The sequence below is a fragment of the Megascapheus bottae genome, chromosome 32 (assembly GCF_031878675.1).
Source record: "Megascapheus bottae isolate mThoBot1 chromosome 32, mThoBot2.hap1, whole genome shotgun sequence".
NCBI lineage: Eukaryota > Metazoa > Chordata > Mammalia > Rodentia > Geomyidae > Megascapheus > Megascapheus bottae.
The window spans coordinates 8539938-8561857 of NC_143540.1; the positions used below are offsets into that span (position 1 = coordinate 8539938).

At 47.3% G+C, this 21920-nt stretch overlaps 2 protein-coding genes across 7 annotated transcripts in view; both read left to right on the forward strand.

The window, feature by feature from the left end:
* The window catches only part of Cspg5 (chondroitin sulfate proteoglycan 5), an 11541-nt gene extending 6186 nt beyond the window's left edge, over positions 1-5355 (forward strand). For 2 of the 3 annotated variants that reach the window (XM_090323288.1, XM_090323291.1), the window contains exons 3-5: positions 1282-1470; positions 3126-3282; positions 5168-5355. In XM_090323288.1, the coding sequence (XP_090179414.1) occupies positions 1282-1470; positions 3126-3282; positions 5168-5329 (508 nt within the window). In that variant the 3' untranslated portion in view covers positions 5330-5355. The remainder of the gene's footprint in view (positions 1-1281; positions 1471-3125; positions 3283-5167) is intronic. The other variant, XM_090323289.1, reaches the window with a different exon arrangement.
* A 6195-nt stretch (positions 5356-11550) lies between these two features.
* Elp6 (elongator acetyltransferase complex subunit 6) lies at positions 11551-20215 on the forward strand. Of its 4 annotated transcripts, none has more exons than XM_090323178.1 (7): positions 11551-11779; positions 13198-13276; positions 14666-14736; positions 15222-15340; positions 16145-16346; positions 17594-17764; positions 19144-20215. In XM_090323178.1, exons 1-7 carry the CDS (start codon positions 11726-11728, stop codon positions 19261-19263), a joined length of 816 nt encoding a protein of 271 aa, XP_090179304.1. In that variant the 5' UTR covers positions 11551-11725; the 3' UTR covers positions 19264-20215. The 4 variants fall into 4 exon arrangements, with proteins under 4 accessions (XP_090179304.1, XP_090179300.1, XP_090179302.1 ...); XM_090323174.1 differs by having other exon boundaries at positions 11560-11779; positions 17618-17764; XM_090323176.1 differs by having other exon boundaries at positions 11560-11779; positions 16145-16247; positions 17618-17764.
* The last annotated feature ends 1705 nt before the right edge of the window (positions 20216-21920 follow it).

Sequence of the window (21920 nt, forward strand, 5' to 3'; positions counted from 1 at the left end):
ACAAAGATGAATTGCTCCGATCTGGGGTGTGAAATGGACAATAGTTTTGGCTACACCATTCCCCCTCCTTCCCACCATTTCTGGGCCCCCTTTCTCTGGTCTGTCATTCACCCTGAGGTTTTGTGGTGTCCTCTCTCCTTTGCCTGCCTCTGTATCCTTACACATCTTTCCTCTTTGAAGCAGCCTGGTTCCCATGGAAACAGCAATGTCATTGGAAGAGTTGGAGCCTGGGAATGTCCCCAAGGGCAGGAGAAAGTCACTCAACAAAAGGACTAAGACCCACCCAGAGGGTGGCTTCTTCTTTCAGTCTATTTGCTTGATAAGTTCTCAGAGTCATAGGGCTTTTGAGGGGTCAAACTTGGCAGGGGTACCAGGAGAGGGAGGGTGGCAGAGATAAGAAGAGAATAGACATGCATCTTTAGGTTTTGTCCTTGTCTGCCAGCTCTTAATTTTTCAGTGTGTGGTTAACCAGATGAATTGGATAGGGTACAAAGTAACTAGCTCAGCTTGCTTGCTTGCTTGCTTGCTTTCCTTCCTTCTTTTTTTTTCTTTCTTTCTTTTTGTGGTCCTGAGGCTTGAACTCAGGGCCTGGGAACTATCCTTGAACTTCTTTTGCTCAAAGCTAGTGCTCTGCCACTTGAGCCACAGACCACTTCCAGCCTTTTCTGTATATGTGATACTGAGCAATCGAACCCAGGGTTTCATGCATGCTAGACAAGCACTCTACCACTAGGCCACATTCCTAGCCCAGAGTCTTCATACTCATTCACCTTTTATCCAGTAAGAGGAAAGGCAGGCAGAGGGCCTGAGAGAACCCTGTGATTCTCTTCCTTGAGTTTTCAAGGCAAAAGATCAAGGTTACTGTTTGTCTGCAGTCATTTAAAAGCCATGTTAAAACACAGCTGCTCTGGCTACGAATGTGGCTTAGTGGTAGGATGCTTGCCTAGCATGCATGAAGCCCTGGATTCGATTCCTCAGTACCACATACACAGAAAATGCCAGAAGTGGCACTGTGGCTCTAGTGGTAGAGTGTTAACCTTGAGCAAAAGAAGCTCAGGGACAGTGCTCAGGCCCCGAGTTCAAGCCCCAGGACTGGCCAAAAATAAAATAATTTTTAAAAATGCGGTGAGGCTTGTACAGATGGGGGCGGCGTGAGAGGTGGGGGGCAGACAGTCCTAAGAGCAGGCTGTGGGGATGATCCCTGGGCTCTGAGAGCAGGGTCATTGCTCTGACCCAAGCTTACCTGCTCTGTCCCCGCCCCTCGATCTCTGGATGCTGCAGGTGTAACACACAGGACTACATCTGGCACAAAGGGACGCGCTGTGAGTCGGTTATCACCGATTTCCAGGTGATGTGTGTCGCTGTTGGGTCCGCTGCCCTGGTGTTACTCTTGCTCTTCATGATGACTGTCTTCTTCGCCAAGAAGCTCTACCTGCTCAAGACCGAAAACACCAAACTACGAAGGACCAGGTAAGGCTCTCCCATCTGGCCTCGCTGGGTGGCAGGTAACCCCAACTATCCCCCACCCCCACCCTCGATCCCTAACCCCAGGCTCTTATCATGAGGGTTTCTAGCACTTGATGCTTACCAGAGTCTCTTGGGGACTTTCCTGCCCAGGCTGGCTTTGAACCGCCAACCTGAGATCTCAGCATCTGACTCCATGAGACTCTGGTCTCCGATTAACCATCAAAAAGCCAAAAGTTGAGCTGTGGCTCAAGTGGTAGAGCACCAAGCTTGGAGGACGAAAGCTCAGGCACAGGGTCCAGGCCCTGAGTTGAAGCCTTAGGACACACACACACACACACACACACACACACACACACACGAGACAGACAGGACCTCATTTTCCTTGGGGCCCAGGAGATAATTTATTCAGTGCCAACCCCTACTTCTCTTTCGACCAGTTGCCCCATTTAATCCCTTTGGGCTTCATGAAGCTCCCTCTAGAACACATGACTGAAGAACTTTCCCTGGATCCTGGGAAAAAGACAAAACACCATCTGTTGTTCCTGGGTCCAGTAGACTCATGCAGTGTGCAGACCCTGGCAGCTGCATAGCCTTTCAGCTAAGCATCATTGTGCCTGTGCATTGAGGCGAGGGGATATCTGCACACACAGGGAGGAAACAGGGCCAGGACCCTGGGTTTCTCATTTGGTGTCTACTGCAAGGGAGTAGATATGCAGAGAGGGTAGGGAAATCGGGCCATCTAAATCAGAGCATAAGAGACTGGGAATGTGGCTTAGTGGTAGAGTGCTTGTCTAGCATGCATGAAGACCTGGGTTTCATTCCTCAGTACCACAGACGCAGAAAAAGCTGGAAGTGGTGCTGTGGCTCAAGTGGTAGAGTGCCAGCCTTGAGCACAGAGAGGTTCAGGAATAGTGCCCACACTCTGAGTTCAAGCCGCAGGACTGGCAAAAAACAAAACCAAGTTAACGTAGGCAATTAAACATCAAAACAAGCCACAAGTGGAGCTGTGTTTCAAGAGGTAGAGTGCTTGGTAGCCTTTGCAAAAAAGTTCAGGGACAGCACTCAGGCCCTGTGTTGTAGCACTGGGACCAGCACACACACACACACACACACACACACACACACACACAGAAGAACCTGACCCAGGTTACTGCACTGGGACTGCAGTTTTATAGATTCTACCATACATATATATTTTTTTCTGCTCACATATTAACATCTCTGAAAAGGGATTGTGTCTTACAATATCTGGCATTTTCTCATTACTATCAGCCAGATGGTTGTCGTGATGCAGTTGTAATTGCCTGGTGTGTACAAAACACGGTCATAGCTGTTCATATCACTGTCAGCTGTTCATATCACTCTGCCAGTCCTGGGGCTTGAACTCAGAGCCTGGGCACTGTCCTTGAGCTTCTTTTGCTCAAGGTTAATACTCTACCACTTGAGCCACAGCACCCCTTCCAGCTTTTTCTGTGTATGTGGTACTGAAGAGTGGAACTCAGGGGGTAAGAGTCTCCTGAACTTTTCCTGCCCAGGGCTGGTTTTGAACCATGATCCTCAGATCTCAGCCTCCTGAGTTGCTAAGATGACAGGTGTGAGCCATCAGCACCTGCCCATTTCACCAATTTTTTTAACTCTTCTCTCTTCTGTCCTACCAGCAAATTTCGGACCCCATCTGAGCTTCACAACGATAACTTCTCCCTCTCCACCATTGCAGAGGGCTCTCACCCAAACGTAAGGAAACTTTGCGATACTCCCTGTATCTCCTCCCCCCCTGCCCGTGTCTTGGCTCACTACGATAACGTTGTCTGTCAGGTAACTTGCCCTTCTTCATATCTCCCCTTATGCATGCCTCCCCAGCCCTTTCTATCCCCCCCTACCCCTGCTCATGCTTTGGGGCTATTTCACAGTGTAGAATTTCCACATTGCTTTGGGGGTTAGCTGAGTCGGAAGAGCAGCAGGAGGGGGTACACTTGGTAGGAATAACCTTAGATGATTTGAAAACTGTCTTCTCATTCACTAGCAAAGTTGCAGGTATTTGAGGTCTTTTTCTAAGATGAATGGCAATATTTATTTATGTGCTGGTCCTGGGGCTTGAACTCAGGGCCTGGATGCTATCTCTGAGCCTCTTTTGTGCTCAACGTTAGTGCTCTATCACTTGAGACACAGCCACCACTTCCAGTTTCTTCTGAGTAACTTTATTGGAGATAAGAGGTTCACAAACTTTTCTGCCCAGACTGGCTTTGAACCACGATCTTCAGATCTCAGCCTCCTGAATAGCTAGGATTACAGGTGTAAGCCACTAGCATCCTGCTAAATATACATAGAGTGTGGGGACTGGTTTTTGGTTTTGTTTTTGGTCTGTCATGAGTCTCAAACTCAGGATCCGAGTGCTTTTTCACTGAGTGCTCTGCCATTTTGACCCACAGTGCCACTGATTCTTTTTTTTTTATACTGCCTCTATATTTAATTTAATTTATTTATCTATGTTTTTCTGCCAGTCCTGGGGCTTGAACTCAGGGCCTGAGTACTGCCCCTGAAGTTCTTTTGCTCAAGGCTAGCACTGTGTTACTTAAACCCCAGCACCACTTCCAGCTTTTTCTTCTGTGTATATGGCACCGAGGAATCAAACCCAGGGCTTCCTGCATCCTAGACAAGCATTTTGCCACTACGCCACACTCCCTGCCTACCCTCCAGTGTTTTTTCGCTTTGTTTCAATCTTTCTTACTTGCCATCTCTGCATTTTTCCATGTGTGTGGCTGCTTCCTTCACATAGAGGTTAGCATCTGGACCTCAGGGAGCCGGGACTGTCCAGGCCTGATTCTGCCTTATCCCAGGGTAATGAGCTGCCCGTATGACAGAGCCAGAGCACTGGGAAAGAAGCCTACAGTTCCCAGAACCTATGACAGATGTCAATCCTGCTGTCTCTTGATTAGAGACATCTTGCCAAGCAAAGGCAGATGGGCCTTCTGCTGTGGGATTCCATGACCTTGGGTGTGATAGGCTGTATTCTAAAGGAGACATTTTTTGGGGGTGGGGGGAGCTCTGTCTTGGCCTAGACATTCCTTCACCTGTTCTCTTTGTGGGCGGTACTTTGCTTGCCTAGGTGCCCTGTTTTCCTTATTTATTTATTTATTTATTCATTTATTTTTCCCGATCCTGAGGTTTTGAACTCTGAGACTGGGCGCTGTCTCTGAGCTCTTCAGCTCAAGGCTACGGCCCTACCCCTGGAGCCACTTCCGGTTTTCTAGTGCTTCATTGGAGATAAGAGTCTCAGGGACTTAAGCGAGTTTAGTGCAGGGGTTGGCTTTGAACTGCAATCCTCAGATCTCAGCCTCCTGAGTAGCTAGGATTACAGATGTGAGCCACTGCGCCCAGCTTTGGAGCTGTTTTCTTTCTTTCTTTTTGGTTGGTCCTGGGCTTTGAACTTGGAACCTGGCCTCTGTCCCTGAGCTCTTCAGCTCAAGGCTGGAATGCTACCACTTAAGCCACAGTGCCACTTCTGGTTTTTTCTGTGTATGTGGTACTAAGGAATCAAACCTATGGCTTCATGCATGCTAGGCAAGCACTCTACCACTAGGCCACCTTCCCAGCCCCATTCCCCTTCCTTCAACCAGACAGGAAATCTCCAGAGGTTTCTTTGATTGTTCTACCCACTGTCTCCTTTTCCTCTTTTCCCCCAACTTGTCTCCTCTTCCAGGATGATCCTGGTGCTCCCCACAAAATCCAGGAAGTCCTCAAGTCCTGCCTGAAAGAGGAGGAGCCCTTTAACATCCAGAACTCCATGTCCCCCAAACTTGAGGCCGGGAAAGGGGGCCAGGTTGACTTGGATGTGAACTGTCTCCAGAATAATTTAACCTAAAGCAGAACAAGAAGAGAGCAAGTGTGGGGGGGGCGGGGGGGGGCAGGGAAAGAAAGCAATCTCCCCTTGTACAGAGTCTATTTCTTGTAACCATTTGTTCAACTCTTTCTTTCTTTTTTCTTTCTTTCTTCCTCTTTTCTGATCTCATGGCATGCTTTGATGTATTTTGTACATGAGGGGAAACACTTAAAATAAGCAAAGGAATGGAACAGAATTGCATACCTTGACTGTTTGGTCTGTATATTGCTACTGCTGTGATTTCTAAACCGACACTGTTATAATCAACTGACTTTTTTTTTGTACTTGGACCCACCTTTTTTTGCAATACCGGTAAAAACAAAACGAAACAAAACAACAAAGTTCTTGAAATAAAACTTTTTAAAAAGCTATTCATTTTCTTAATGTTATATCCACTCTTTACCCATTCCTCCATTGTTAGATTTTCTTTTTCCCTTTCTCTCTCTGTTTTGGTGCTAGTCCTGGGGGTTGAACTCAGGGCCTAGGCACTGTTCCTGTGATTTTGTTGTTGTTGATTATGGGTCTTGAACTCTGAGCCTCAGCTCAAGGCTAGCACTCTACCACTTTGAGCCACAATGCCACTCCTGGTTTTCTTGTGGTTAATTGGAGATAAAAGTTTCATGGAAGCCAGGCATGGTGGCTCACGCCTGTAATCCTAGCTACTCTGGAGGCTGAGATCTGAGGATCTAGCTTCAAAGCCAGCCCAGGCACTAAAGTCTGTGAGACTCTTATCTCCAGCTAACCACCAGAAGACTGGCAGTGTCGCTGTGGCTCAAGGGGTAGGGTGGGTAGACTTTAGCTGAAGAGCCTAGGGACAATGCCCAGGCCCAGAGTTCAAGCCTCACTACCAACCCCTCCCCCCAAAAAAGTTTTGGTGGGCTTTCCTGCCTAGGCTGGCTTTGGACTATGATCCTCTGATCTCAGCCTCCAGAGTAGCTAGGATTACAGGCATGAACCACTAAAACATGGCCCACTTCTCCTCCTCCTCTTCCTCCTCCTCCTCCTCATCTTCCTCCTTCTTCTCCTCCTCCTTCTTCAGTCCTAGGGCTGAACTCAGGGCCTGGGCACTGTCCCTGAGCTTCCTTTGCTCAAGGCTAGAGCTCTACCACTTGAGCCACAGCACCACTTCCAACTTTTTCTGTGTATGTGGTACTGAGGAATCGAACACAGGGCTTCATGCATGCTAGGCAAGCACTCTACCACTAAGCCACATTCCCAGCCCACTTCATACTTTCTTTGAGACTAGTTGTGGGTCAACTAAGGATGGGGAGGCTGTTAACAGAGCATCCACCAAATGGGAATTGGTTCTACAGCAAACATTCCAATGACTATGTTTGCTAGTTGGAGAATTTTCTAGAACCTTTTCCGGAGTTCAGTCTGTGATAATCCCAGTTGTTAGATTCCTTGAAAGCCTGCTTTAGTTGCCTAATTCCTGCTAATCCCAGATTTATATTTTCATGTGCCTTGTTAGTTTGTTGTTGTAGTTTTTTCATTTCCTGCTGGACCTTGTATTTGAAAAGTGATTAAAATATCTTGAGGCCTGGGATAGTTTCTCCTTCTAGAGAGTTTTTTGTTTGTGGCTGGGAATGTGGCCTAGTGGTAGAGTGCTTGCCTAGTATGCATGAAGTCCCAGGTTAATTCCTCAGTACCACATAGATAGAAAAAGCCAGAAGGAGCACTGTGGCTCAAGTAGTCGGGCACTTGAGAAAACCCAAGGACAGTGCTCAGACCCTGAGTTCACGCTCTAGGCCTGGCCAAAAAAAGAAAAAAAATCTTGACCCTTTGTCTAGGTTTGTCCTCTTGTTGCTGGGTGCTTTCGTGGCTGGTCCCTCCTCCCTTCTCTGCAAAAGAAAAAGACAGTGGCAGGCCGGGAGTTTGGCCCAGTGGTAGAGTACTTGCCTAGAATGCACCAGGTTCGATTCCTTGGTACCACATACATAGAAAAAAAAAAAAGCCAGAAATGGTGCTGAGGCTCAAGTGGTAGAGCTCTATCCTTGAGAAAGTCCAAGGACAGTGCTCAAGCCCTGAGCTCAAGCCCACAACTGGCAAAAAAAAAAAGAAAAAAGGAAAAGACAGTGGCCTTATTCTTTCTTGGCAGTGCCAATGTTCATTTGAAGTTCCCCAGGCGAGGCCTGAGCTGCCACCATTAATCACACAGCCTCTTGCGGCTGCCCCACGCGGCCAGCTTTGAGGGTCGGCCAGACCCTCTGGTGAGAACTGCTCACTGTTCTAATTAGGCCTGTCTAGGGAGGCGGCAGGCCCCTGCGTCCCACTTGTCTTTACTCTGTCAGCCATTTCACCCTAGCCAGGAGAACAGCCAGCTTCCTGCTGAAGCTGGCTCTGAAGCCAGCCCAGGGCAGAGGTTACTCTTGTTCTCCAGATGGGAGAATCAGAATCCATGGGGACACCGTGGGTCCCAGCTCAAGGCCACCACCAGGCCAAATTAGGTTACCCAGAGTAACCATCAGTAAGTGGAGTGACACTGGATCTCTCTCCTCTGCTTTACTGGCAACTCCAATGAGTTCCCACAGGAAAAATAAATAAATAAACTTAAAAAAAAAATGACGTTACGTTGCTTTGGCTCCCAGAGTCACCCAGACCCTGTTAAACACCAGGGACAGAATCTGGCTGATAAAGAAATGTCTAGTCGAGAATATGGCGTAGTTTTAGAGTGCTTGCCTAGCGTGCATGAAGCCCTGGGTTCGATTCCTCAGTACCACATACACAGAAAAAGCCAGAAGTAGTGCTATGGCTCAAGTCCTAGCAGTGACATCCTTGAGTGAAAAAAGCCAGGGGACTAGGACACACACACACACACACACACACACACACACACACGCACACACACACAGACTTCCATTATAGCCAACTATAATGGCCAATTGCCACCTATCTCTCTGTTCCCAGCTCTAGAGGCTAGCACTGCGTTCCTCTGGCTAAGTTGGTTCCAGGGTGCCATGCAGAATTACTGGTGTTAAAAGCAAGCTAATGATGACGAGGAGGGAAGGAAGTGTGAACAGTGATTTGTAAACTGTGAAGTGCCTATTCTTACCGTACCCTGGCTTTCTAATGCTCTCTAGCCCAGAATTTCCCTGTACAACACTTTATTATTATTTTTTCCAGTTCTTGGACTTGAACTCAGAGCCTGGCTGCTGTGTTTGGGCTTTCTCATGACTAGTGCCCTACTGCTTGAGCCACAGCACCATTTCCTGCTTTTTCTGTATATGTGGTACTGAGGAAGAAAATCCAGAGCCTCATGCATGCTAGGCAAGCACTCTACCACTAAGCCATATTCCAAGCCTCCCTCTGTCCCCCTTTTAATGTAGCACGCAGATTGGTTCTCAGGACCTCACATTTGCTAGGCAGGCTCTACCACTTGAGCCATTCCTCCAGTCCAACCTATCAACATCTTACCTATTTTCCTGGGAGTCTGACTGGCCATTGGGTTTCTTTCTTTCTCTTTGTTTTTTGTCAGTCCTGAGGTTTGAACTCAGAAGTTATGTGTTATCCCTGAGCCCTTTTGCTCAAGGCTAGCACTCTACTATATTGAGCCACAGCTCCATTTCTAGTTTTTTGGTAATAAGAGTCTTAGGGGCTTAGCCGGGCATGGTGGCTCACACCTGTCATTCTAGCTACTCAGGAGGCTGAAATCTGAGGATCGCAGTTCAAAGCCAGCCCAGGCACTAAAGTCTATGAGAGTCTAATCTCTCCAGTTAACCACCAGAAAGCTGGAAGTGGTGCTGTGGCTCAAGGGATAGGGCGGTAGCCTTGAGCCGAAGAGCTCTGGGACAGTGTCCAGTCCCAGAGTTCAAGCCCCATGACTGGCAAAAGTCTCGGGGACTTTCCTGTCTGGCTGGTTTTGAACCATGATCCTCAGATCTCAGCCTTTTTATTCTGGGGCTTGAATTCAGGGCCTGGGCACTGTCCCTGAGCTTCTTTTGTTCAAGGCTAGTGCCCTACCACTTGAGCCCCAGCACCTCTTCTGACTTTTTCTATGTATGTGGTACTGAGGAATCGAACCCATGGCTTCCTGCATGTTAGGCAAGCGCTCTACCACTAAGCCACATTCCTGGCTCAAGATCTCAGCCTTTTCATATAGTTAAGATTACAGGCGGGGCTGGGAGTTTAGCCTAGTGGTTAAAGTGCTTGCCTAGCATGCATGAAGACCCGGGTTCGATTCCTCGGTACCACATACATAGAAAAAAGCCAGAAGTGGTGCTGAGGCTCAAGTGGTAGAGCTCTAGCCTACAGAAAGTCCAAGGACAGTGCTCAGGCCCTGAGCCCAAGCCCAGGACTGGCAAAAAAAAAAAAAAAATACAGGCATGAGTCACCAGTCCCTGGCCCTGGCTTGTTGTATTTCTGTGTTAGGCTACACTGAAGTCATTCTGCTTCTAGCTTCTCATAGAAGTGGCTGTTCCTCCACTTTTCTAGTGGAATGGGGGTCTGCCTGTCAGAGGGGGGTGTCTTTGTCTTAGGTTCCTAGTGGGATGTACTGAGTCAGGAGAGACTTTATAAGTTCCCAAGCCAGGCAGAAGCCTGAGCCAGGCTTGGGGCTCTGAGTGGGCTACTCACTGCGCAAGCCCAGTGCAGAGATTGCAGTCTGACTGCCTGAGTGGTATCTTTTGTGATTAGAGACAGTTGGCACCAGAGTATGGGACAAGGGACGAGTTGGCAGGGAATCAGAGCAGGCCCCTTATGCCATTTGGGCTCTGGCTTTTCCACTGGTGATACGTAAGAGGATTAGGACACAGAAACTCAGGACAAGGGGCTTTTCTTTTCAAGGCTGCATTTTCATCGGGCTGTCAAACCCCAGAGACAGGAACAAAAGGTAAGCTTGATGCTTGGACCCCACTTGTGATGGAGGAGAGGGCTCCAGCTCTCACTACAGCTGTGAATCTACAGCTCCATAACCAGGGGCAGTGGGGATGGGGGATAAGTGGCTTGAGGCCACTCATGAGTCATCACAAAGGATGGGGGGTCAGCAGTACCTTAGAAAGAGTCACAGGGGGCTGGGAATGTGGCTTAGTGGTAGAGTCCTTGGAGCCCTGGGTTCAATTCTTCATTACCACATACACACAAAAAAGTAGTGCTGTGGTTCAAGTGGTAGAGTGCTAGCCTTGAGCTGAAGAGATCAGGGACAGCCCCCAGGCCCAGAGTTCAAGCCCCATGGTCACATATTGGTGACAAAGAAGTCACATACTCAGTGAGTGGCTGGAAAGTCACCAACAACATTCTATGGCCACAGCAATGCTGTAAATCTGGCCTCGGAGCGCCCCCTGGTGTCCACCATGGCAGAAGTTGCTACAGGCGCAGATAAAAGTATGGCACAGACAGAACCAAACTCTAGGAAAGTTCTGTGTACAGGCACCTCTCTCATCCATGTGGTCTCAGTACACGCAGCTAGACCATGAGGTTGATTTTGTTTTGCTGCCTCACTATACATGGCTCTCAATAATTATTTTTTTGCATGTCCTAGGTCTTGAACTCAAGGCCTAGGCTCTGTCCCTGAGCCCCTCTCTGTGCCCAAGGCTATAGTGCTCTACACTTGAGTTTTCTGGTGGCTCAGTGGAGATAAGAGCCATAGCACCTCTTCCAGCTTCTTCTTTTTCTTACCAGTGCTGGGGCTTGAACTCGGGACCTGAACACTATTACTGGGCCTTTTTTTTTTTTTTTTGCCAGTCCTGGGCTTGAGCTCAGGGCCTGAGCACTGTCCTTAGGCTTTCCTCAAGGCTAGTGTTCTACCCTGAGCCACCACACCACTTCTGGCTTTTTCTATGTATGTGGGACCAAGGAATCGAACCCAGGTCTTCTGCATGGTAAGCAGACACTCTACCACTAGGCCAAACTCCCAGCCCTGGGCCTTTTGTTTTATTATTATTATTATTATTATTATTATTTATTATTATTATTATTTTGGCCAGTCGTGGGGCTTGAACTCAGGGCCTGACCAATGTCCTTGGGTTTTCTCAAGGTTAGAGCTCTACCACTTGAGCCTCAGCCCCACTTCCAGCTTTTTCTGTACATGTGGTACTGAGGAACCGAACCCAGGGCTTCGTGCATGCTTGGCAAGCACTCTACCCCTGAGCTCCGTTCCCAAGCCTCACTTTGACTTCACAGTTTCCATGGAAACGAGAGGCCGGCCTGGGACAGCAGGAGCCAGCCCTCACGGCCAATCACTAGCGCGCTCGTGCGCATGCGCCCGAGACTCCTACCTCATTGGCTGCGGCAGTGGCTGGCGTCGCGCACGCGCACTTCCCGCTGAAGCCAGCGTGAGGCCAGGAGGGTTGCGAGGATACCTATGTGTGGATTTCCCGCTCCCGTCATCCACGGCACCTTCCCATCTTTACTCCTCCCGGGCGCTCGGCTTCAGGGCGCGGAATGTTCCCGGAACTCAATAACCTTCTCAACACCAGCCCTGACCGGGCAGAACAGGCAAGATATCGTGCGGACCAGAACGAGGGGGGGGGACCAGCTTTGAGAGACTAGTGGATGTTTTACATCCGGGATCTAGCACGCGGAAGCCGGGGAAGCTCAGATTTCTGGGAGTTGTAGTCCACTGGGAAGGGGGTGAGGCCTGGATCTGGGTCTGTGGCTGCATGCTGCCTTGGGCCCCTGGGGAAGGTGAACTTCTGAAAATGTGGGCTCCTCTAGACCGACAAGACACAGTATATGTAAGACCTTGGAGTTGGCCCACGTGTTAGGGAAATTTTAGGTTCCTGTTGACTTGGTAGATGGTAGGTAGGTAGCTATCCAAGCCTGCAGATAGCTCTGGTTATCTTGCCAGCTCTCGTTTATCTTAGGCTGGGATTAAAGGAATGGAGGATTGAAGGGGGCACCAGTAAATGACAGACTGGGGGTAACCTTCAAGGCCTGATAGCGGATCTTCCTTGATATTTATTATTATTATTATTGTTGGGGTGCAGGTTCTGGGGCTTGAATTCAGGGCCTGGGCTGAATCCGTGAGGCTCTCTGTGCTCAGAAGTGCTCTACCAGTTGAGTCACAGCACCTCGTTTGACTTTTTTCTGTGTCTATGATACAGATGAATCGAACCTGGAGTTTCATGCATGCTAGGCAAGAACTCTACTACTAAAAGCCACAGCCACAGTCCCAGCCCACGAATTGTTTTATTCTCTGTTTTACCTTGATAAACTGGAGATTAAAATCATTTGCTCATCATAACTTCAATCATTGATTCCCCCTCCCCTCCCTTTTTTTCTTTTTTTTTTTGGTCATGGGACTTGAACTCTAGCTTGGGCACTGTTCCTGACCTCTTCATCTCAAGGCTACCGCCCTACCCTTGAACCATATCTCTACTTCCTGTTTTCTAGTGATTAATTGGAGATGAGTCTCACGGCTTTGTATTGCCCGAACTGGCTTTGAACCATATCCTCAGATCTCAGCCTCCTGAGTAGCTAGGGTTACAGGCGTGAGTTACTGTGCCGGCTCCCATATTTTTTACTTGTCTTTATTTCCAAGCAAATTTAGTATGTTTAGTTAATAAATACATTCTCCAAAAAGTGCATTTTTCCAGGTATAGAAATTTACATAGATAGGTGTTGGTAGCTCATGTCTGTTATCCTAGCTACTCAGGAGGCTGAGATCTGAGGATTGCAGTTCAAAGCCAGATGGGGCAGGAAAGTAATAAACGACTCAAGAAAAGCCAGAAGTGGCTCTGTGACTTGAGTGGTAGAATGCTAGCCTTGAGTCAAAGAAGCTCAGGGACAGTTTCTAGGCCAGAGTTCAAGCCACAGAACAGGGAACAAGCAAAAAAGGAAATTTACACAGTCAACTAGATTTCTGCACTGTTTTTTATTTCTTTCCGGGGAGTCTAATTGTATGTCTCTTCTAGGGGAAGCTGACTTTACTCTGTGATTCCAAGACAGATGGGAGCTTCCTTGTACACCATTTTCTTTCCTTCTATCTCAAAGGTGGGGGCTCACTGACATTATATGAAAAAAAAACTTCAGGAAAAAGAGGCAGAGTGTTGGCAGCTTTTGTAATTCTAATTACTTAGGAGGCTAAGATCTGAGGATTGTGGTTTGAGGCCAACTCACGTAGGAAAGTCTATTAGACTTTTTTTTTTTCTTCTCAAGGCTAGTGCTCTACCACTTGAGCCACAGGACCTCTTTCCAGCTTTTCTGAGTAGTTTATTGGAGGTAAGAGTGTCATAGACTTCCTGTCCGGGCTGGCTTTGAACTGAAATCTTCAGATTTCAGCCTTCTGATTGGCTAGGATTACAGGTATGAGCCACCGGTGCCTCGCTCCATCAGACTCTCGTTTATAGTTAACAGCAAAAGGCCAGAAGTGGAGCTGTGGCTTAAGTGACCAAGTGCTAGTATGGGTGAAAAAACGATAAGGGACAGCATGCAGGTCCTGAGTTGAATCCTTAGCACTAGCACACACACACACACAAAGAAACAAAAAGAAAAGAAAGAAAGGAAAATCAGTGGTACAGTGCTTGCCTACCATGCATAAAGCCCTGCCTTCAATTCCTCGGTACCACTTATACAGGAAAAGCTGGAAGGGGTGCTATGGCTCAAGTGGCACAGCACCAGCATTGAGAAAAAAGTGTCCAAGGACAGTGCCCAGGCCCTGAGTTTAAACCCCAGGACTGACCTAAAATTAAACGAAAGAAAAGAAAAAATGAGTTGTACTTCTGTATGCCAAGAGTTGAAATCACATTAAAAGAAATTAAGGAATGTTGCTATTTGTTTATTTAGCAGCAGTCCTGGGGCTTGAACTCAGGGTCTAGGCACTGTCCCTGAAACTTTTGTTGTTGTTGTTGTTGTTGTTGGTCACTGTCCCTGAGGTTTTTTTTCTTTTTTTTTTTTCTTTTTCTTTTTTTTTTTCCAGTCCTGGGCTTGAGCTCAGGGCCTGAGCACTGTCCTTGGACTTTCTCAAGGCTAGAGCTCTACCACTTGAGCTTCAGTACCATTTCCAGCTTTTTTCTATGTATGTGGTACCGAGGAATTGAACCCGGGTCTTCGTGCATGCTAGGCAAGCACGCTACCACTAGGCCAAATTCCCGGCCCCGAGGTTTTTTTTCTTTAAGGCTAGAGCCACAGCTTCACTTCTAGCTTTTTAAATAGTTTATTGGAAATAACAGTTTCATGAAGTTTCCTGCCTGAGCTGGATTTGAACTGTGATTCCCTAGATCTCAGCCTCCTGAATAGCTAGGATTATAGGCATGAGCCACTGTCACCAGCTGCCTCTAAGTATCTTGGTCTGGCTGAGTGCTTTTGTTTCCCAGAGGAATGAAATATATATGCGCTGAGAATCAACAAATACATTAAAACTTAATTGATTTTGTTTCCTAGCCAACTGTAAAGTCTGCTTTGTGGCACTCCTACAGTCCTTTAGTCATTACAACATTGTGGGACAGAAGCTGGTAAGTATTCTAGAATTCTCTGAATGGTGCTATGTGCCATGCTTGCACCAGTGTGGGCTTAAGCTGAGCTTTCCTGTTTGGGTGTTAGAAACTTAGGAAAGGAGGGACCAGGAAATATTAGGACTTCAAACCCCTTAACTAAGGCAGCATCTTGGATTTTTCTCCTCCACCCCCAGTCCTGGGACTTGAACTCAGGGCCTGAGCACTGTTCTTGGGCTTTCCTCAAGGCTGGAGCTCCACCCCTTGAGCCACAGCACCACTTCTGGCTTTTTCTGTGTATGTGGTACTGAGGAATCAAACCCAGGGCTTTGTGCATGCTAGGCAGGCACTCTACTACTAGGCCATGGGGTGGGAGGGGGTTGGGGGAAAGAAAGACATGGTTCCAGGTGAAAAATAGCTTTTGGTGATTTGTCAGGTCTTGTGAGGGCATATCTGGGAAGGGTTTTCCTTCAAGTTCTGGCTGTTTACTTATTCATCCCATTTAGGGTGTCAACCTAACCATGGCCCGGGAACGTGGGCAGCTCGTGTTCCTGGAGGGCCTCAAGTCCACAGTGGATATCTTCTTCCAGACACAGGAAGAGCCACACCCCCTGAGCTTCCTCAGGTCAGCATGGCACAGCTAGCAGCTGGCAGTTGGGCCCAGACAAAGGTCACTGTGTAGAACCCTTGTGCTAGTTTTTTGTTTGTTTGTTTGTTTTTGCTGGTCCTAGGGCACTGACTTTGAGTTTTCTCAAGGCTAGTGCTCTACCACTTGAGCCACCACTTCCTGCATTTTCTGTATATTTGATAACGAGGAATTGAACCCAAGGCTTCATGCATATTAGGCAAGCACTCTCCCACTAGTCCACACTCCTGGCCCTTGGATAAACATTTTTAAAGAGATTGAGCTCTAAGGTCAGGAGTGTGGCCTAGTGGGAGAGTGCTTCCCTAGCATGCACAAAGACCCGGATTCATTTCCTCGGGACGACATAATAGAAAAAAGACAGAAGTGGTGCTGTTGCTCAAGTGGTAGTGCTCTAGTGTTGAGAAAATTCAGGGACAGTGCCCAGGCCCTGAGTTCAAACCTCAGGACTGGCAAAAAAAAAAAAAAAATACCGACCTAGAGATTGAGCTCTAGTGACTTTTTATTTTTTTGCTTGTCCTGGGACTTGAACTCAGGACCTGTGCACTGTCCCTGAGCTTTTTTGCTCAAGGCTAGCTCTTTATACCACTAGAGCCACAGCTTTGCTTTTTTTTTTTCTTTTTTTGCTGGTGACAAGAGTCTTACAGACTTTCTTTGTTTGGGCTGGCTTTTGAAGTGTGATCCTCAGATCTCAGCTCCTGAGTAACTAGGGTGACAGGGTGACAGGTATGAGCAAGCATCATCCGCCTTTGAGCTTTAGTGACTTTTGTCCCTTTGTGTCTCCAGGGAAGCAGGTGCTGGGAGCCTGCAACCATTATATGAGTTTGTACGGGAGGCCCTGAAACCCGTGGACAGGGAGGAAGCAACATGGAGGTTTCCGGTACTGCTGGTAGATGACCTTAGCGTGTTGCTGAGCTTGGGTTTGGGAGCAGTAGCAGTGCTGGACTTTGTCCACTACTGCAGAGCGACCGTGTGCTGGGAACTACAGGTACTAAGAGCCTTGCCCCCTCTACTTCTTTTCTGTGGCTCTAAAAACCCAGATTGGCTCTCCATTTGGTGCTGAGATCAAATGCAAGGCCTAAGGCATGCTAGGCAAGCAGTTTCTATGTATATACTCCTACCCTGTAGCTGTCACTTTTTTTGTTGTTGTTGTAATTGGTCAGGAGACTTGAACTCTGGGCCTGGGTGTTGTCCCTGAGCTCTTCCACTCAAGGCCAGTGCTCTACCATCTGGAGCCACAGCACCACTTCTTGTTTTCTGGTGGTTCATTTAGAGACAAGAGTCTCACAGACGTTCCTTCCTGGCCTGGCTTTGAAACTCCCATCCTCAGATCTCAGCCTCCTGAGTAGCCACCAGTGCCTGGCTTCCTTATGTATTTTTAATATCTGTTTGGATGGCTCACATTTCTTTTTTTCTTTCCTTTTTTTTTTTTGGCCAGCTCTGAGGCTTGAATTCAGGACGTGGGCTCTGTCCCTGAGGTCTTCAGCTGAAGACTAGTGCTCTACCACTTTAATTACTTTTTTTTTTTTGGCCAGTCTTGATCTTGGGCTCAGAGCCTGAGCACTGTCCTTGGACTTTCTCAAGGCTAGCACTCTACTACTTGAGCCTCCGCACCACTTCCTGCTTTTTTCTATGTATGTGGTACCAAGGAATCGAACCTGGGTATTCGTGCATGCTAGGCAAGCACTTTAACCACTAGGCCAAACTCCTGGCCCTGCTCTACCACTTTGAACCACAGCACCACTTCCAGTTTTCTGATGGTTCATTGGTGATAAGAGTCTCATAGACTTGGGGCCGGGAGTTTGGCCTAGTAGTAGAGTGCTTGCCTAGCGTGCATGAAGACCCGGGTTTGATTCCTTGTTACCATGTATACAGAAAAAAAAGCTGGAAGTGGTGCTGTGGCTCAAGTGATAGAGCACTACCCTTGAGGAACGTTCAAGGACAATGCTCAGACTCTGAGTTCAGTCCCCAGGACTGGCAAACAAATAAACAAAAAAGAGTCTCACAGACTTTTGTGCCCTGGTTGGCTTTGAACCACGATTTTCAGATTTCAGCCTCTTGGGTAGCTAGGATGACAGACAGCGCCCAGCCATGAGGTCAGTTTTGAAGACCCTAGAGCAAGCTTGGCTTTAGATGAATTGACAGGATCTTTATCTTCACCACAAGGAAACAGTAACAGCAGAAGTAACAGGAGGGCGGAGAGTGATTGAGAAGATATGCTCCAGTAAGAAACAGGTTTTCATCTTCTGTGTGATGCAGGGAAATGTGGTAGCCCTTTTGCACAACAGTGGAGAAGCTGAGGATGAGGAGAATGACCTTCTGCTGAATGGCCTCAGCCATCAGAGCCACCTGATCCTTCAGGCTGAAGGCCTGTCCACTGGCTTCTGCAAGGATGTGCACGGACAGGTATGTGCCCTCTGCCCAGGTGTCTGAATTGCACTGGAGAAGAGTCAAAGATGTAGCTGGGAATGTGGTTTTTGGAGGGCTTGAACTCTGGGCTTGGGTTCTGTCCCTGAGCTCTTCAGTTCAAGGCTAGCATTCTAGCGCTTTGAGCCACAGCACCACTTCTCATTTTCTGGTGGTTCATTTTAAGAGTCTCACAGACTTTCGTGCCCGGGCTGGCTTTGAACTGTGATCCTTAGATCACAGCTGCCTGAGTAGCTAGGATGACAGGTGTGAGCCACTGGTGCCCAGAAAGTGTTGTCTTTATAGTTCTACGTTGGGCACTATCTCCATGTTTATCTTCTTATTGTGCAGATTTTCCAAAAAAGATAAAATCAAAGAATAACATTTAGATCCTGTCTTTAAAAAAAAAAGCCAGGTGTTGATAGCTCTTATCTCTAATGAACCACCAGAAAACCAGAAGCGGCACTGTGACTCAAAAGTGGTAGAACTCTAGCCTTCAGTACAAAAGGTCAGGGACAGTGCCCAGGCTCTGAATTCAAACCCCAACCCTCCCCCTTCAAAAAAAAAAAAAAAGATAAAAGATCTATGAAAACTGTATTTTAAAAAAGAGAGAGACAAAGGAAGATACCTAAAAATACTATTATAATTTTTCCCCCTGGGGGATTTTTTTTTCTTTTACTTTTGTATAATGAGTGAGAAAATATAGTTCTTTAATAGCGGGAGGGCAATTTATTTTTAGTTAGCTAGTAAAAAGTTTATTTTAGAAATTGGTTTCAAGCTAGCTGCTTGTAGTTCATACCTATATTCCATTCCTAGCTTCTTAGGAATTTATGATCTGAGAATCAAGGTTTGAAGCCACTCAGGACAGTCAAAACTGAGACTCTTACCTCCAATTAACAAGCAAAATTCAGAAGTGGAGGAGTGGCTCAAATTGTAAAGTAACTACTGTGAGGGAAAAAGCTGGGCAAGATCCAGAGGCTCACCGGGAACCTGTAGCTAATCAGGAGGCTAAGATCAGAGGATCGAGGTTCAAAGCTATCCTGGGCAGGAAAATCCATGAGACTCTTTTCCCCAATTAATCAGAAAATGCCAGAAGTGGCATGTTGTCTCATGAGATAGCGAGGTCGCCTTGAGCAGGAAGAGGCTAAGGGACAGAGTACTGAAGCCCTAGTACTAAAAAAAGAGCTTGAAGCTCTGAGTTCATGCCTGAGTCCCAGCATGTACCCATGGGACACACACACACACACACACACACAAAGAATAAAACAGAAGTTGGTCCCATTACTGTACAGTCTCATAGAAATCTCACTTGAAGATCACAGAGAAGACAGAGTGGGGGGTTCACAGTGGCATTTCTTCATTCTTCTCCTTATTTGCAGCTGAAGATCCTTTGGAGATTTCCCACAGGCCGGAGGGATCGAAGCCTCACTTACCAGTATAAGATACAGGACAAGAATGTGTCCTTTTTTGCCAAAGGAATGTCTCCTGCCATTCTATGACTACATTTAGGTAGCCGCTAAAGCTAACTTGGACTTTTTTTTTTGATCGGTCCTGGGGCTTGAACTCTGGGCCTGGGCCCTGTCCCTGAGCTCTTCAGCTCAAGGCTAGCACTCTGCCACTTGAGCCACAGCGTCATTTCTGGTTTACTGGTGTTTCACTGGAGATAACAGTCTTACAAATTTCCCTGTGCAAGCTGGCTTTGAACTGCAATCCTCAGATCTCAGCCTCCTGAGTAGTTAGGATTATAGACACAAGCCAGCAGCACCCAGCTTGGACCATTCTTTAGATGTGGAAAATGAAGGAGTCTGACAGGAATAATATTTCATGTTGGACTGGTTGCTCCATTATGAACAGAAAGGGTTGAATGGTTCTGTGCTGGTATGTAAAGCTTTATTAGGAGCTCTATTCTGAAAATAGAGAGGAACCCAGCCCTGGAGGCTCACACCTGTAAATCCTAGCTACTCAGGAGGCTGAGATCTGAGGATTACAATTCAAAGCCAGCTTGGGAAGGAAAGTCTGTGAGACTCTCCAATTAACCTCAAAAAAACCTAGAAGTAGAGATGTAACTTGTGTGGTATTTCACCTGCTTTGAGCAAGTAAGTTAAGGGACAGCGCTCAGGCCCTGAGTTCAAGCATCAGTACTGGCATAAAAATTTTATTAAAAATGTCACTATTTTTCTACTCGTTTAACTGTTTTATATTTGTTAAAAGACCCAAACTTGGGGAGGGAAGGGGGACAAAAACGTGAGAAGGGGTATCAAGATTTGAGAAGTATTATACCCATTACCTGACGAATGTAACTCTAACCTCTGTACATTATCCTGACAATAAAATACAATAAAAGGGAAAAAAAGAAGTAAGAAAAACCCCAACCCCCCAAACTTGTTTTTATAAAGGGGAGAACCCATCACTTTGTCTTTGTAATCAAGCTCTGACCCTGATGAAACAGTAGCTGCCTTTTTTTCCCTCAAAATATTGCAGACTTCATAAAAAACTTCAAAATTATGAATGTGAATAACTGAACAGAAGTAGATATTAAGGAATCTATGTGGGTGAGGTGATGCATGCCTTTATTCCCAGCAATAGGATCTGGAGTTTTAGGCCAGCCTGGCATATGTCATGAATTTGAGGCTAGTCTAGTCTACCCAGAGAAACTGTTTCAAAAGCAAACAATAACAAACAAAAACAAAAACAAAGCTGGTGCTGGTGGCTCTTGCCTCTAATCCTAACTACTCAGGAGGCTGAGATCTGGGGATGGTGGTTCAAAGCTATCCAGGGTAGGAAAGCCTGAGAGACTCTTATCTCCAACGAACCTCCAGAAAACTGGAAGTGGGGTTGTGGCTCAAAGTAGTAGAGTGCTAGCCTTGAGCTGAAGAGCTCAGGGACAGTGCCCAGACCCAGAATTCAAGCCCCACGACCGACCAAAACAAAAAACAACAGATAAGCATCAGTGGCTCATAAACATAAGCCTAGCTGTTCAGGTGGCTGAGATCTGAGACTCAGTGGCTGGATGCTGAGTTCAAAAAATCAGCACAAAAGGGGCTGAGAATTTTAGCCTAGTGGTAGAGTGCTTGCCTAGCATGCACAAAGACCTGGGCTTGATTCCTTGGTACTATGTGCATAGAAAAATCTGGAAATGGTTGTGTGGCTCAAATGGTAGAGCTCTAGCCTTGAGAAAGCCTGAGGACAGTGCCCAGGCCCTGGGTTCAAGCCCCAGGACTGGCAAAAAAAGAAAAGTTTTTGAAATGACTGTAGGAAAACTCACTCTAGGTACACAATGCATTCAACCATCTGCTAGTACAATATAACTCAGCTGCTTTTATTTTTTTCCTTGTGGTGTGAATCAAACACACCTGTACCTTTCTTTGTACCTTTCTCATTCGACTCCCTTTTTATTTTGAAAATGTCCAAAAATAGAATCACAAAATCTGTAATTTAATCTGACATAAAGAACAAGAAGCGGTATTTAAATTGGTTTCGTATATTATATATCTTAGCTTTGAAAGCCATAGAAATCGGTTATCCAAGTGCTTTTTTTTCCCCCTATGAAAGACCCAGTTTCAGAAGCGTTATGCACAATTTTCATTAGAATATGCCAGATGATAGTTCATCATTTTTAACTATTAAATGAAGCCAGTGACACTTGAAAAGCTGGAGGGGCAGCTTTATACGCCGTATCATCACACGTACAAAGCAGAACGACTTCTCAGTGCCTGACAATCCCTATGAAATCATTTACCATATGGGATGCCCCGCCCCCGGCTCAGCCAGCCAGCCCTATACAGAACTTCCTGGAGATGCCCCGCCCCCGGCTCAGCCAGCCAGCCATACAGAACTTCCTGGAGATGCCCCGCCCCCGGCTCAGCCAGCCAGCCCTATACAGAACTTCCTGGAGATGCCCCGCCCCCGGCTCAGCCAGCCAGCCATACAGAACTTCCGCCCGGATGAGTGGCAGGCGGCGGAGGGGCGGAGGGAGAGCCGCGGAAGCGAGGCCGCGGCTGCGCACGCGCACGCCTGGAGGGCGGGGGGGGGGGGGTGTTGGGGAGGGAGGGGGTGGGGAGGAGGTGATGCGGAGGAGGAGCAGCAGCACGTGTGAAGCGCGGCGGAGGCGGCGGGAGGGGAAAGGTAGAAGGTGAGAGGTGAAGGGGCGGGGAAC